This window comes from Pseudonaja textilis, chromosome 3 (genome assembly GCF_049901715.1).
Source record: "Pseudonaja textilis isolate UNSWEBS1 chromosome 3, rPseTex1.2, whole genome shotgun sequence".
Taxonomy (NCBI): Eukaryota; Metazoa; Chordata; class Lepidosauria; order Squamata; family Elapidae; genus Pseudonaja; species Pseudonaja textilis.
The window spans coordinates 43095105-43111649 of record NC_141992.1 but is presented as its reverse complement, the minus strand read 5'-3'; the positions used below and the strand labels follow the sequence as shown (position 1 = coordinate 43111649).

Genomic DNA, 16545 nt, shown 5'->3' with positions numbered 1-16545 from the left:
GGAATGCATGCAGAGAGAGCTTTAATTCATCTGTGCTTAGTATAAATTAAGCTAATCATAGAAGACCCTGATTTAGAATTACCATTAGGAATTTCATCATGATTAATTTGTATGACAAAGCTGCAGGATCCTGGCCTCTTTTCCTATCAGCCATGTTTATTCCTGTTGAACCAATTTCATTTTCTATTAGTTTAGTTATGAAAATGGCATAAACTGCAGAAATCTGGGTAATACTAGATGGCAGCAAAGAGATTCAGAAAACTGGGAAATCTAACACAATCCCTTCTTTCACTAATATAACATACCCAGAATCTATAGGCTGTAATTGTCCACCACTAGAGGGCACATCATGAGCGGAGACCTTTTTAAAGGGCTCAAAATGTTTTGTAATTTAGTTTCTTTTTATAAAGCCTTTAAAGTGATTTTGAAGGTTTTGATTGTGTCAACTTGCTACAAAATGAGAAATATCTATTCAGGATGTGAATTTAGGAAAGGGCCTTAAAATCCTTAATACCCCCAACCAAAGAACAAACTGGAAACAAAATCTCCCCATCTATTCCAGGAGTGCAAAGGAAGTACTTGGAAGTGGCAGATATGTAAAATTAGTAAATCATTCATTTTTAACGAATGTGTTATTATGGTAGACCATGTGAAATCTAGTTTCCAATTGGTAAAGGAGTTGAGATTCTAATCTGCAGTATCCCATGGTTACTGATCAGTATTGACCAAAGATGCTCTCAAAGTGTGCTTCTCAAATTAAGGGAGAAATCCCTCTTTCTCCTTTTGTCCTTTCTAGATGTTGCAAGACTGTCCAAAAGCTCGAAGGGAAGTTGAACTCCACTGGAGAGCATCTCAGTGTTCCCATATTGTGAAGATCATGGATGTCTATGAAAATCTTTACCAGGGTCGAAAGTGTCTCCTGATAGTTATGGAATGGTGAGTGTCATTTATTGGTTGGGGGGGGCGGGGGAGTGGAAATCTAAAGGCATAGTAGTTCCCTTCCGCTCCATAGAGATGTTCTTCTTTTGAATTCCATTTGCCTTATGCCAAAACAAAGCATGTAAGATAAGGGTTTTGTAAACGGCATAGCACGGTAGAAAGAATATGGTTTTTCACATTATTTAGCCTTGGCCACTCAGAGCTATATAACTAAAGTCAACTTGTTGAATCAGGCTCATAAAGATAATAGAAGTTAAATTCTATCTTTCAAGGGCCAGATAATATATTCATTGCTAAGTGATCATGTTAGCACTTTTGCAGCTTTTTGGATCAGCTGAATTTTCTGGGCAGTTTCTAAAGGTAGTCCCATCTCATACTCAAAGGTAAAGTAAACCATCCAATCAATTTAAGTCATAATTTAAATATAACAGTAAGATTTTTTTTAAAAAAATAGGACATATTATTTTAAACTTGAGCATATTGCAATTTAAGCAAATAAGCATTCTCTGGCTAAAAGAGGAAGAGGGAATGGGTGGTATAGTAAGACCTAGAAGAGAAAGATAGGGGTAAGAGGATGTGCAATGATTCATTTCATTTCATTTTCTACTTGTCCAAGTGGGCTGCAGCAAACTGCTAATTCCATTCTACAGGTCCATCATCCAGGTCATGGTTGTTCCCAAAGGTGCTTTTTCAAGAAGCACCTGGACTTTCTTCTTTTTCTTTGAAGATGTTTCACTTCTCATCCAAGAAACTTCTTCAGCTCTGACTGGATGGTGGGGAATGACAGTTCGAAGAAGGCTCCATTTGCACTACTCAGGTGACTCTGAGGATACAGACAAACCCCCAAGTGGCCTCAACAACTCTCTAAAAGAATGCAAATGACCAGCTGTCTGCAAAGAATATAATTCTTTCCATTCCTTACCATCCAGTCAGAGATGAAGAAGCTTCTTAGATGAGACATGAAACGTCTTCAAAGAAAAAACAAGGAAGTCCAGTTGCCTCTTGAAAAAACATCTTTGGGACAACTCCATTCTACATGCCTCCATACAGATTGTGGGCCTTGTATCTTTTCTTCTGTGCCTAGCTTCATGCTGGTCGTTGGGCAAAGCCAGGAAGGCAGACAGATTTGTGCAGTAGAGTATAGGCTGAAGAGAGAGATATTTTTTTAAATTAATGAGAAATGCTTCTGCCCAGTTTTTAAGCATTGGAAGAAATTCTAAATCTCTCCACCCAGATGGAACTGTTAACACCAGTGCATCACTGAAATATAGAGACTTTGTAGAGAGAATTAAAGGAATTTTCCCCCCAGAAATTGTTCTCTAAAGCAAATGAGGAATGGGGAATGATGAATCTTGCTTGAAAAATATTATTTAATATTGTATAATGGAAATTCTGTCTAGAATGATGACTTATACATTTCTAATTACTTTATGCTATCAGTAGTAATTTTGTGAATGCAAAGTCATTATCAGAGTATATAACTGTGCAGGCTTCTACCCCAGCTTAGCACACTTGTATACTGAATTCTACCCTCCCACTGACCTTTCAAAAGTATTTCTACTTCCAAGAATCCTGTGGCACCAGATGCTGTGGGCCACTATCTATCTTAGTAACTGGATCATCTGACCTTCCAAATAGCTGCAACATTTAAGAGAAAACTGCTTAAAATGAGCAACTTTCTCATTCTTTCATTTGGAGGTTGTAAATCTTAGGTGCTTTTCCAAGTAGCAAATTTACATCCCAGGGTGGATCTTACTGCTGTAAGCAATTTTCTTGACAGGTTTCTTAAGGAAGCAAGTCCTTAATGATCTGGCCCCATGCCTGGTCTTGGGGCCTTGAATATGGGTAGGAACCTATTTCTTGGTTATAGGAATGATTATGTTGTGGAATATATTCTCAGTGTCTATATATCTTAATCTTTGAAGTTGCTGCATTTCTGATCCATTCCATGCTTTGATTTGATTTGGAGAATTAACATACTTACTGTTGAGACAATAATTGTCTTGTGCCCCTCTAATACCCCATGTTTATTATCGTGGGAGGTGGGGGGGTTTGTGGACTGCATCACATCTAATATATTAGTCTAACTTTACATATAACTCTGTTGTTTCTTCTTTAGCCAATGAACACAATTATCTGAATATTGAGACAGTGACTGAGTTCACATTCTTATGTAACCAGAAGATTTTATAGTTTGATTTTGCTTAGCAGGAATGCCCGATTTCAGCCACTATAGTTTGAAAAGTATGTTTTATGATTCACATTGTGGCTATTTCACTTTGTGGCCAGGAAATTCTGAGAACTGAAGTGTACGAGTCTTAAAGTTGCCAAGTTGGACATTGCTGGTTTCGTGCATCAGTGTAATCAGCCAATCTACTGCAATGCCAATTTACTTAAAAGGGACAATATTCTGAAGATCCGAGTATTTGTGGTTCAGAGGTGATAGAAATGTGTTCATAGTTTTGGGTTGAGACAGCAATTGTTATCATAACTAAATTTGTTTATGAATTTCAGCTTGGATGGAGGGGAACTCTTCAGTCGAATTCAAGATAGAGGAGATCAAGCTTTCACAGAAAGAGGTATGAAGGGATAGAATAGATTTGTTCAAGCCTAATACATGTGTTCATATTCTGCTACTCTTTAGCAAGGGCACTATTGAAAAAGTCCTAAGACTCCTAACCCAATTCTTCCAAGGAGTTTCCCAAAAATTATTTCAAATAGGCTTGGATAAACTTTAGGCCACTAAATCTACTGTGTTCTTTATCTTTCTTGATCTCATAATGTATCAGTAACAAGCTAGTTAGTCGAGTGCTGCTGAATCTGGCCCAGATTCTGGTGATAGGATGATGGATGTTTAAATTTGCCTCCAGAGATAATACCATAGCTTTTCCAGTAAATTTCCCACAATGTCTTTGATCCTGTCTGTCCATCTTACCCATAGTCTTTCCCTTTTTCTAGTTCCCTTGCCAGCCTACTTGCTTTTTCCAGTCTGATATGCCTAAAATATAAGAGGCTTTTTTTCTTGCTGATCATCTTTTCAAAGAAGGCATGGTGGCTCAGCAGCTTGATGACACTGGAGATGGTCTTTGCTCAGCGGTTCGAGCCCTAGCACTGTGTGGTGGGGTGAGATCCCATCACTTGCCTTAACTTCTGCCTACCTAGTAATTTGAAAGCATGTCCTGAGCAAGTAGATAAATAGGAACACTTGAGTAGGGAAATGAGCTGTGCTTTGTGCAGGCGGTCAGATTCTTGCTGGCTCTGAACTTTCCTCTTTGTGACATCCATTTGTGAGGTGGATCTTGTGGAGGAAGAGGGCCTTCCATGAACACTTCATCTCGTCTTTCTCTCTGATGTGAAGCTAGCTTGTCCTTCTATGGCGCACCTTGGGAAGCGCACAAGCAGGGCTAGCAAATTGGCAGCCAAACTACTAATCTACATTAGCATTGTAATCTCCTGGCTAATTAGCAATGCCTTATAGTACTACTAATAATAACCTTTTCAAAGGAGTGGTCAGTCTGTAACTGTTTTAGGTTGGTTGATTGATTCTTTCTGCTGTCCATGACACTCTTTTGTAATTTGCCCTATTTCATAATCTATCTTCTTTTCTCTTGTTCTTTTTCAGTGTCCCAACTTTCCATTACCATTGGAAAACGCATTACTTTAACTATTCTGATCTTTATTATCAGGGACATATTCTAATCCTTCATGTTTTTGTCTGTTGTATTATGTCCCTCCTCCATCGCACTAATCTCCTCTTTACCTCTCCAGCACTCTGCCCATCTTTATCTAAGTCCAAGAAAATAAAACTATCTACTTCACTTCTTGATCACCAACTGTGTAAGTTCATTCAGCATGCCTGTTGACAGTATTTTTTTAAATACTTAACATTAATCTGTTTTTCACTGTACACTTTTAATTTCATAATGAGGTCTTTTTAGTCTTTTTAGATTTCTGCTAACAAAATATTTTCTGCACATCTTAGACTGTTAGAGTTTTAGCTTCCAGTTTGATTCCAGCAGTTACCCTTTCCAAAAGCATAGAACTTAAAAATATATGGTGACAATATAGACCCTTGTTTCATATTCTTTTTACTCTGAGTTACGTTATTTCTTCAGATTCAGTTCCTGTATCAGCTTTTTATTCATTGTAATAATTGGGTGTTTGGACCCACCGGGTAGCTTTAATATATTCCACAATCTGGCAATCAAAGGTTGTATCATTAAAGAAGAAGGAAATCTCTTCAATTTGTTTTTCATTATCAATTTTATTTTCATTATCTTTCCCACTGCCTTGTGTGAATTTTCTCTTCATTTGAATTTGACTGTCTGCCCCCTCTCTCCCTCCCTCCCCCTCCCCACTTTTTCCCCCAATCTCTAGATCACACAATTTTATCCTACATTTGTTGGCATAGAGTTTAACTCTCATTTTTCCTATAGGTTTCATTTGCATCTGTTTTTGTGTGTGTGTGTGTATTTGTCAGTCCATTGTCTGTTTTCTGGTGGGGACTGTACTGAATATCTCTTCTCTCCTTAAATATTTCTTATTTATTTATATTTCATACTTCTTAACCACCCATGTCCCTTGGGGAGGGGCTCATTTTTGTTATTCTATACTCTCATCCATAAAACATTTCATTATAGTAGTCTTTTTCTCTATGGCTTCTCATATATATTATCACTCTTGAAAATCCTACTTTAAGTATATATACTTCCCATTAAGCAATTACACACACACACACACACACACACACACACACACACACACACACACAGACACAAAGTGGATTTTTGTTTGGCCTTTCTTGCTTGATGTTAAAAGTTCTGCTTTCAACTATTATGTTTTTCCTATGGCTTTAGGCTTTAATCTTCTGTCTTGATCCTTTGAAATTTTATGAATACTTTCCAGTATTTTTTCCAGTATTATATCTCTTGTCAATTTTTACATTTCCTCAGGTATATTTTCAGGTTAGTTAAGTACATGCTTCTTACATTAATATTATCCTGTATATTCTCCAGCTCACATCTTACTAGGGCAGCTATCTACATCAATAATTACATAAGTAATTCATGGTATTTTTTAATAATCTGTATCTAGATTTCCTGTTATATAATATATTTGATGAAGTCTGTTTGTTGGTGCTTGAGGTAAAGATTGTCATTCTGTTGCTTGAAGCTGGTGTTGTCAATGAATAGTAATAGCACTTAGACTTATATAGTGCTTCACAGTGCTTTAAAGCCCTCTCTGAGTGGTTTACAGAGTCAGCATATTGTCCCCAACAATCTGGGTCCTCATTTTACCCACCTGGGAAGGATGGAAGGCTGACTCAACCATGAGCTGGTCAGAATCAAACTCTGGCAGTCAGTAGAATTAGCCTACCGACTGCCTGCATTCTAACTACTTTGCCAGCATTTTTCCCACAAAAACCGTATTTATTTATTTATATTTCATATTTCTTAACTGCCTGTTTCCCTCAAATTAACCAAAGTCCTTCATTAGTCTCGAATTGTGCCCTCCTTTTTACAGCAGTGTCAGTGACTTTTTTTTAAAAAAAACAGCCCACTTCTCCAGTAATGTCCATCAAAGTCTCCCTTAACATCATCTGCATCTGCATCTATTTAAGAGCTTTCAGTTTAACAATTTTAAACCAGATTTTTTTTAAAAAAAAAAAACATTATTGAGATTCTGGATAGATGTTGAACATACAGTAATTTTACCAGCCTGAACATCATGGTTAGTATCCTAAAATAGAATTGAAGATGGGATGGTATTTTGAGTGCAATCAGTCCCTTAAATTTGACATGGTCAAATCCCATAGGCTGGGATAGGCAGTCTATTCCAGCCTATGATGTGAACAACAATTAGGAAACAAATACCTTATAACATGAGGACAGAAGAACCACGTTATAAAAGGGAAGAGAGAAATGTAATATAAATGCACAGTGTGCAAGTTGTAGCCATGCTACATTTGATTATGCTCTGAATCTTAATCTAATACCGAAATGCAATGGCCTTGTGATCTTTAATTGGGATGTGAATTTTTTGCCTGTTTAGTTACTGAGGTGGGGGTCTCCTCCTCCCCCCTTTCTCTATCTCCTTCAGAGGCTTCTGAAATAATGAAAAGTATTGGTGAAGCCATCCAGTATTTACACTCTATCAACATTGCACACCGGGATGTTAAGGTATGTATTATCTTAGACCTATGCAATATAACCGATAATTTCTAAAGTTTTTTCTTAAATACCTATATCGCCACAAGCAAAAGGAGGCCTTACTTAATGCAGTATGCTTGAACTATGTGATATTTTTTGGTTTTAAACTGAATAATTAGTGGCAGATTATAAGGAGCTCTTTGCATGATGAACGTTCTAAGTTTAGATAGGTTACAACCATGGTTGGGGCTTTTTTAAATCAGAGATACTCTGTTTATACAGCATTCACCTTTGAAGGATGTATTCCTTTTCATGAAGGATCAGAAAAGATCCTTTTTTCAGCCATTTTAACATATCCATATGAATTATTTTAAGTTGCTCCCAATATTTTTGCTTGCTATTGTGCACTAAGGAAAAGATAAAAGTTCCCCTCGCACATATGTGCTAGTCATTTCCGGCTGTAGTGGGGCAGTGCTCATCTCCGTTACAAAGCCGAAGAGCCAGTGCTGTCCAAAGACATCTCCGTGGTTATGTGGCTGGCATGACTAAAATGCCGAAGGCACACAGAATGCTGTTACCTTCCCACCAAAGTGGTCCCTATTTTTATACTTGCATTTTTACATGCTTTCGAACTGCTAGGTTGGCAGAAGCTGGGACAAGTAATGGGAGCTTACTCCATTATGCAGTCTAGGGATTCGAACCGCTGAACTGCCGACCTTTCTGATCGACAAGCTCAGCCTCTTAGCCACTGAGCCACCGTGTATGTTTTTCATTTATAATCTTGATGTTTTCATTTACTGATTGTACTTATTTTTCTTAAGCTAAGTGGTTTCTAACAGCTGAATAGGGCTGGCCTCCAGACTGTGAGTGTATAAATGAAGTCAAGCAATAAATGTTCTAGTTTTTTAAAAAGGTTTTCTTACTCTCTTTTACTCTGTTTATAACATGTTAGCTGTTGGCAGAGTAAAACAGAGTAAGAACAATTTAGGGATTGATTTAGAGGAACTGAAATCAACCACAGAGTTAGTCATGCATATGAGGTAGCCTATAAAATTATTGTATAAATAAATTGTAGGAATTATTTTGAATGAAATTACAGAGGAAATAGCATTACATGATTTTATGTGCTGGGCTCTTTTTTTACCTTCTATGATTAGAACAATTTTTAAAAGTTGATATAGAAGATAGCTTTTGATTGAGGACGTTATCTTTTTATGTCTTGTAGCCAGAAAATCTTCTATATACCTCAAAAAGGCCAAATGCTGTATTAAAACTCACAGACTTTGGTTTTGCTAAAGAAACCACAACACATAACTCCTTAGCTACACCATGCTACACACCATACTATGTGGGTAAGTAACATCACTACATGAATAATTTGTGAACACAATGCTTTTTTGAGATTGAGTCTTACAGGCTTCTGCTGTTACAGGTAATACTCGACTTAAGACCAAAATTTCTGTTCCTAAGCAAGACAGTTGTTAAGTGAGTTTTGCCCCATTTTACAACTTTTCTTTCCAGTTAAGTGAATCACCGGAGTTGTTTAATAACTTGGTTGTTAAGTGAACTGGCTTCCCTATTGACTTTGCTTCTCAGAAGGTCGTGAAACATGATCACATGACCCTGGAACATTGCAACTGTCATAAATATGAGCAAGTTGACAAACATTCAAATTTTGACCATGTGACGATAGAGATGCTGCAACACTTATTTGTCATAAGTCACTTTTTGGTCCCATTGTAATTAAATGAATGGCTGTAAGTTGAGGACTATCTGTATCTTTAGAGAGACAATGATGGTAAAATTCAGGTGAAGGTCATGCATATTGCTCTGTTCTGAAAATAGCTGGGATGGAACAAGAACAAATGTTCAAGAATGCAAGGCAGCACTTCATAGGAACTGATTGGTAATTTCTAGTTACTAAATTTGGGTTGTAAATCTCCAGACAACCATTAGGTGGCAGCAAAGTATTTCTGAATTCCTTGAAAGTTGTGGAAGTAGGTGCTTCAAAAGTTGCCTGGGCATTATAAACTTATTAAATACATGGAATGTGTTAATATTAGTAAAAGTTAAGTAATACTCTTTAGTTTTAATTTCAGCATATGTAAATGTGAACAGAATGAAATCAAATCTGACTATTGCCACATTCTACTTACTTATTTATTCTGGGTATACCTTAATTTTGGAATGAGATTCCAAATATGTCCTTTTTCCTGCAAAAATGGGCAGAACTATCCATCAATAGATTTAATCCATCTAGTTCTTCTTCCAGCTGATTGGGTGAACAAATATGCTTATAATGATTGCATTTTTGTTTTCAACATGAATTGTGCAGAATTGAAGCCACATTTACTGGCATATCCAGAAGATGGCTTTCAATTAGTTTATTCCATCTAGGAAGACTAATTGAATTGTTTTAATATTTTTGCTTCTCAATATGAGTAGAATGTAGAAATTCTACTTTGCAATGTCCAATTAAAACAAGCTTGCTTTCATAAAGAAAAAAAAATTAAGTTTCTAAATCTATAAATAAAGAAAAAAGACAAAGCCTATATATACAATTATGTAAAATAACTATCTTGTTGATAATTTTAAAAGAATGTGCGTGGAGTGATATCCAACTCAGTTACAAAATGACTTTTAATGCAACTTTTAAATCTTTTTTAATGACCTTTAATGATCTTTTGCTGGCAAACTTTCAAATTGTATTTATCAGTCACTCACAGTCTCTTTCACAGGAACTGAAGGGATAGTTTGTGCTGATAAATTGTGTCCAAATTGCAAATACTGAAGCAAGGGTTTTCCAGGCACAGTGCCAGGGGTAATAAGTTCCTAAATGAAGAGACAATTATGTTCTTTTGTAAAAGCCTGAATACTATACTCTTGTTAAAATAAAAGATGTCTTTTATTATCCTGCCATGTCATACTTTGCTCTTCTAGTGGTGTCTTTTACCTAATAATGTCAGCCTTTTCTTCAGAATTAACATACTTCTTTTCTTCTTAAAACACAGGCTGATGGTCTATTGCTGTCTTAGGTAGTCATTTTCTGCTGCTCAAGTCTTTGCTTAAGGGATTCAAAAATATGTCAGCTACAGTTTGGACTATATATAATCCATTTCCCCAGAGTAATTTTTAGCAATTATTTCAAAAGGCTAAGTGGTCATTTTGCCCATAATTCAAAGCAAGCAACATTCTTAGATTGTAATTGGCTGGCTTGCTCTGTGGCCTATACTGTCTCTACCAGAGCCTGCTTTTTCTAGCCCTAACTGGTTAATAAATACAAATGTAAGTAAATAAAAAGAGGGTGTTTGGAGCTTGTATCCAGTTTTAAGAGCTGTGGATGGCAAGGGAAAAAAAATCATCTACATGAGGAAGTAGAGACTGACTTATTCCTTTCTTATTCTTTAGCGTCAGCTATGGTAAGATGGTGAAAAACTCTCAGATCTTTCTCCTTGAAGATTCTTTGCTTGTTTTCTGGCTATAGGAAGCTCTTGAGAATCCTCCTCCTCCCCCTCCCCCTCCTCCTCCTCCTCTTTTGATATTATGACTAATAATATCATGATATTGATATAACTAATTCCTTTTCTCTATCGTGAGGAGGAATTTACTCATCATGACAAGGGAACTGTTTTAAGCTACCAAAGCAGGAATGCTCATTCAGGTTTTGTAGATGAAAAAATAATTAGCACCCATGCAGTATACTGGCTGCTTTTCTGTGATACATCTTTCTGCTCTCTGTCTTCTCTACTTCACAAATGTTGCCTCACTGCTTGGAGGCACAGCAGAATAGAGATCACATTCAGTTAAATCTCTGTTTCTTTTCCCCTTTAGCTCCAGAAGTACTAGGCCCAGAGAAATATGACAAATCCTGTGATATGTGGTCTCTTGGTGTCATCATGTATATTTTGTAAGTTGCTTGGCTTACCTGGAATTACTTTGAATTTTCTGCTCTCCATACTGTGTTCTAGATTTTATTGAACCTATAAACAGGCCTTTCAGTATATCAACTTTTTAAAATCAGTTGTGCAGTTCATATCAAATCAGTTATGCAGTTCAAAATAATTATCAGTAAGCACTAAAGGTGATGCACAGAATATGCTTACAAGCTCAGCTTATTTGCAGGTGGGGTGGACAATGAGCAGGCTGTCAAAATGGAAATAGTGATAAAGCCTATTATTATAAGATAGAATGGAAAGATTGCATGTCTTGGTATTGTTGCTTATATTTCCATTCTAGAAAACAGTGATTAATGGGTAAAAGGGTATCAACAATGTTCATGAGCGTTATTCCAAAAGCTGATCTTGTCATTTGAATTTCTAAGCAGTTTTGTACCAAATTACTTGACATTTTTCACTAGTCAGCATTTGAGTTAAAGTGCATATATGAAAATGCTAAAATAGACACTCAGATAAAAAAACAAACACAATTTTTCTCCCCAGTTTCAAATAAGTGAAGAGGGAAGTGGAAGTAGAGTTTATGATTTCCATACTGAGCCATAAAGGTTTTCTGAGTATCTTGGCAACCAATAGTATCTTGGCAACCCATGAACCTCTCAGCCAGCTCTGAAGAGGAATACCTTGCCGTGTGATTTGACTGCTAGACTACCAATACTACTGTATAACAAATTAATTCACCTTTGAGGCCAGAGGTGTCAAGTTTCTATAATTGAGAGCAACAGTGAAAATAATTCATACTTTCTTCTTGAGAGCCAGAAATGTAGTAAGAACAAAGAGAAGTTGATTGCTCCTGAATTTTGCGAAACAGTAAATCAAAAATAAGAGATAAGGTCCTGGTGTCTGCTAGTTTTGGCTGTTTTTTTTTAGATGAGCCAATATTGATGGACCCTTGACTCTATTTACTATAGATATATCTACTCTTTATCAGGGTTACTAAATTAAGAAGAAGGATGCTATTAAAGCTTATTTCTGCTCCTCTAATGATTATTATCGCTGCCTCCCTCCTTCTGAGTGTAGTTTTGAAGTCATGAGGACATTTTACTCTTTTCTTTCATGTGAACTCAGTATATACAACTTCTATCATCAAACACTCTACGAGGCTTCAGATTGAAAGAGCACTGTACACTGTTTCTGCATTCATTTCTGTCACTCAGGCTGCAAGTGACCCTTGGAAGGAATGACCGGCCCATAGTAATTCACACTCACAGTTAGATATTACATGGGACTGCCTTTGAAAGTGACTAATGCAAAATAAATAACGCAAGATAATTTCTCTCTCTATTTTGTGTAGACTATGTGGCTACCCTCCTTTTTATTCAAACCATGGTTTGGCAATTTCTCCAGGGATGAAGAAAAGGATCAGAATGGGTCAATATGAATTTCCAAACCCAGAATGGTCTGAAGTATCAGAAGAAGGTAAATGTTATTGTGAACAATTATTGTTTTGGGATTTTGGGGGAAAAGGTGGCTTAATGAGTTTCAAACCTGTGCTTTGAATAAGAAAAGAAGTAAAGGATCTTAGGGGATCCTGTATACTTTTTAATGTTTGAAAACTTAAAGTTATTCCACAATCTGGCCATGATCCAAGAGAACTGCTTTGTGAGTTTTGCATTCTTTCATATACCCTAGTCCTAAATGAAGAGGAGATGTTGGTAAATTTCTCTTCAGCTTTTGCTAGTAGAATCCACTGGAGAAGAACATATTACTAGAAGCATTTTGAATGAAAGTTTATAAGGAGCATGAGTTTTTAAGAAAGCAGGCATTAAAAGCCCCAATATCTTTTTTCATGTATCCATAACTTTCAGCACTCATTACAGCAAAAAATCAAAACAGATTGAAAGTGTTTCTCAAGATATTCTTTAATGAGTGTCACTTCACATTTTGACAAAATATACTGTCATGGTCTTTCCAGCTGTGTTAGGTTGTAGTTCTCATTATCTTCTGCCAGCAATTTGGAAAAGATAATGGAAGTTATAGTCCATTAGATCTGGAAGGTGCCATGTTGGGGGAAATTGGCTTATACTAGCTTTAATGTGCTGATATGCTTAGATAGTTAGATCAACCTGAGAACAGTAGAAGATGAAGTTGCAGTGCTGTATTTCTTGAACTAAAGGAGCAAATTTTGTTCTCACCATTATCACGTCATGTATATGAGAAAAAATAATGCGCATTATATTGATATATCTGGTGTTTTCTTCCTTCAGTTAAACAATTGATTCGAAATTTGCTGAAAACAGATCCTACCCAGCGGATGACTATAACAGAGTTCATGAATCATCCATGGATAATGGTAAGACTCAGTTGTTTATTAGCAGTAAATATTGATGTGTAATCTAGGAACATCTGAGAATATACTAATTTGCTCTTTCTTTTCTCTCCATAGCAATCAATGCAAGTGCCGCAGACACCTCTGCATACTAGTAGAGTTTTGAAAGAAGAGAAAGACCTTTGGGAGGATGTGAAGGTAAATTCCTACACTCTATATGTCACATATTTTTACACACACACACACACACACACACACACACACACACACACACACTATAATGATAAAGAGTATGCATAGACAAAGTACAAAATGAAAGATACCCTCCTTCCCTCTGTCTTATGCTAGAATTTTTTTTAAAAATGCTAAAAGATTGATCAAAGACATCCAGGCTGAATCTGCAATAGGCCCCTATTTTCTTATAAATGTTTGGTACCAGCTATTACTGGGAAGAAAATAAAAGGGATAGCTGCTCACTGAGAGCCTTAGACTTTTAACTTTTAATCTTGCTATATAGGTACTATAAAATATAGCAGGGAAAGGCAGGTAAAAGTTATTTGAAGATATTTAATTTGGAACAGAGGCAATAGTATTCTAAAAAGCCAACACTGAAAATGGCAAAGGATAGAGTGGGAGATCTCTAGGGAGAAGTGTTCCTTATCATCTATCCATGCTGATTATTTTTATGAGACCTCCAGCATCTTCTCTAAATTTGTGGCTTCATTTCTCTGTTACTAATCTCCTGTAATTTTGTTTTCTCTCTACCCCAATTTAGGAGGAGATGACAAGTGCCTTGGCCACTATGAGGGTAGATTATGAACAGATTAAAATAAAGAAAATTGAAGACTCCTCTAATCCATTGCTCATGAAAAGGCGGAAGAAAGCAAACACTTCTGAAACTGCAGTTCTCCCTCACTGAGAATTAAATAGAGCCTGGTTGATGGTTGTGAAAGCAATAATAATACTTATATATTTTTAAACGAAATTGGAAACAAGACTGTCCTATCAAACACATGGAATTCAGTTCTTTATATCAGACTAGTTCTAGCTGCCCTTCATGTTTCTAAGATGAGGCAGGAAACAGCTGCTGTACAAATACACCCTTTTATTATTTTTAATTTTTTTAATGGTCCAATAGGAAAAATATTCTGATAATTGGATTTTTATTTGTAAAATCTCCCCTTGATCCTCAGAAACACTGAAATTTCTGTGATAACCTTATAAGGGTTAATAATAATATATATATATATTTTTAAAATTACTGTAGAGTTGAAACCCCAACAGAGTCCTGTGCAAAGTATTATGGTGTTGATTGTTTTGTTTTGTTAAAAGATAAGGCTTTTGGTTTGTTTCAGAGGAACTTCTGGGCCATTGAAATGCCATCTGAAACAAAGGCATTGTTGATTTTTTTGTCTTCATTTAACAAGAACTGTTCTGTTGTTTGTGCAACTTGTAAAGACCTCAGTTTGTAATCTTAAGAGTTAATTAATCAAATGTCCCAGTGTAAGATACCATCTTAAACTGGAAGCCTTCTCTCTTTCTGTCACTCACTGGTATGCACAGGATTATTTCCCCTTTGCTTGTGATTTAGCAGATCATATATAATGCTGTAGTAGAATGTTTAGTAGAAGGAGGAAGTCCCTACTTTTTGTAGTTTAACTTGAATTTCTGAGCGATAATGGTGGGATCCATGATGCACTCAGAAGTCAATTATGATCTCAGGGTATTTAGGTGGCATGACAGAAAGAAGGTGTTTGCTGGTTAACTGATCTCTTTCACTAGCTGATCCTGGAGCAGTATACCAAAATATGTCTTGTTGCCCAGTTTCCACCATCATCTCATTCAGTGTCAAACTGAATCCATTTAAAAAGATCTCATGCTGTTGCATTTTGTAGCTGCTCATGGTGGCCCCCTTTTTTTAGGAATAAAAAATTACTAAGAACCCACAACTCTTGGGACTGACTACTTACATATGAGATAAGCATCTCATGGAAGCTTTAGGTAGCTTCAGATTCACGTAGGATGGAGTCTGCCCCTGCCATAATGATGTAAAAGGATAAATGCAACAAAAATTAGCTTTTTTGTTGAATGAATACCTGAACTTTTCTAGGTAGTAGTTGGCAATGTGGCACAAATATGTGATGATTATGGTGTGAGTTCTGTTTAGAAAACCAAAGCGCCACAATTTTATTTTGAATAAGATGGAATGTATCTACAAGGTTTGCAAACTTCAGCTGGGATTATCTTTTTTTTCCTTGGGCACATTTGTTTAAAATTGAGAGTTTTTCTGATTCTTACAATTATTTCATGGAGGAGAAAATCTTTATATACAAATTTGCCTCGTTTGCCTGATGGTCAATTTTTGTCCCCCACCCCCATATATCCTCCCATGAATGGATATCTTTTTATCATATTTGTTTTATTGGTATTTTTTTTAAGCACACATACTTGCTTTCCTTTCCATTTGAAAAGAAAACTTTAGTTTTTAGTGACATTTTAGACACTGTAAGGAACTTTAATTTGTAAAAAAAAATGTTCAATTTGTTTTGGTGTCTTATTGCTAACAAGAGGATTTAGTCTGCTTTCCTGCTTTCCCTCATTTTGGATTAAAGACACCTAATACATCAATGTTTGCTTTTGTATTTATGTGTGTTAATTGTTGCCTTGCTCACCAGACTGACCGGACAGTTTCTGCTATGAGAATTATATATCCATGGAAAGAAGCTTTATTGTAATCAACATATGTGCATGTTTTTGCACATACAAAAGTTTCCAGAACAACACTTATATCTCTAGTTCTGGCCATGCTTGTTTAGAAGAAAATCCTGTCATCTTTTCTGAGTCGTCTTGATAAGAAGAATCTGGCTCTCATTGGGTGAAATAGTAAAGGACTTTAGTGACCTCTACTTCAGTACTACTTCAACAACAGACGCATTGTTGACTTTGGTGATGCAAAAAATAAAATCCCTCAATCTGCTGAGTAATACACAGATCTACATACAAAAGCTTGAACAGTGGCTGTGTGCACCCAATCAGAACCTTGTCTATGTATGAGCAAAATGACATTTTTAAAAATGTTGCTGAATTATAACCTCCAACATTCCACAGCACCAGCCATGTTGACTGGAGATGCTAAAAGCTGTTATTTGTAACATAACTTTTCCATAACTCCATTCTAGGCTTTCATAGAAATTCCACCATGTTAAACCTCCAGTTATGTTATCTTACAACTCCT

The 16545-nt window shown here is 36.2% G+C and overlaps 1 protein-coding gene across 2 annotated transcripts in view; it reads left to right on the top strand.

Annotated features, from left to right (window-relative positions):
- MAPKAPK2 (MAPK activated protein kinase 2) overlaps positions 1-15938 on the top strand; it is an 89716-nt gene extending 73778 nt beyond the window's left edge. Inside the window, exons 2-10 of one of the 2 annotated variants that reach the window (XM_026715546.2) lie at positions 797-936; positions 3454-3518; positions 7039-7118; positions 8314-8440; positions 10920-10995; positions 12336-12460; positions 13249-13334; positions 13428-13508; positions 14086-15938. In XM_026715546.2, the coding sequence (XP_026571331.2) occupies positions 797-936; positions 3454-3518; positions 7039-7118; positions 8314-8440; positions 10920-10995; positions 12336-12460; positions 13249-13334; positions 13428-13508; positions 14086-14229 (924 nt within the window). In that variant the 3' untranslated portion in view covers positions 14230-15938. Of the gene's footprint in view, positions 1-796; positions 937-3453; positions 3519-6990; positions 7119-8313; positions 8441-10919; positions 10996-12335; positions 12461-13248; positions 13335-13427; positions 13509-14085 lie in introns of both variants that reach the window. The other variant, XM_087929375.1, reaches the window with a different exon arrangement.
- The last annotated feature ends 607 nt before the right edge of the window (positions 15939-16545 follow it).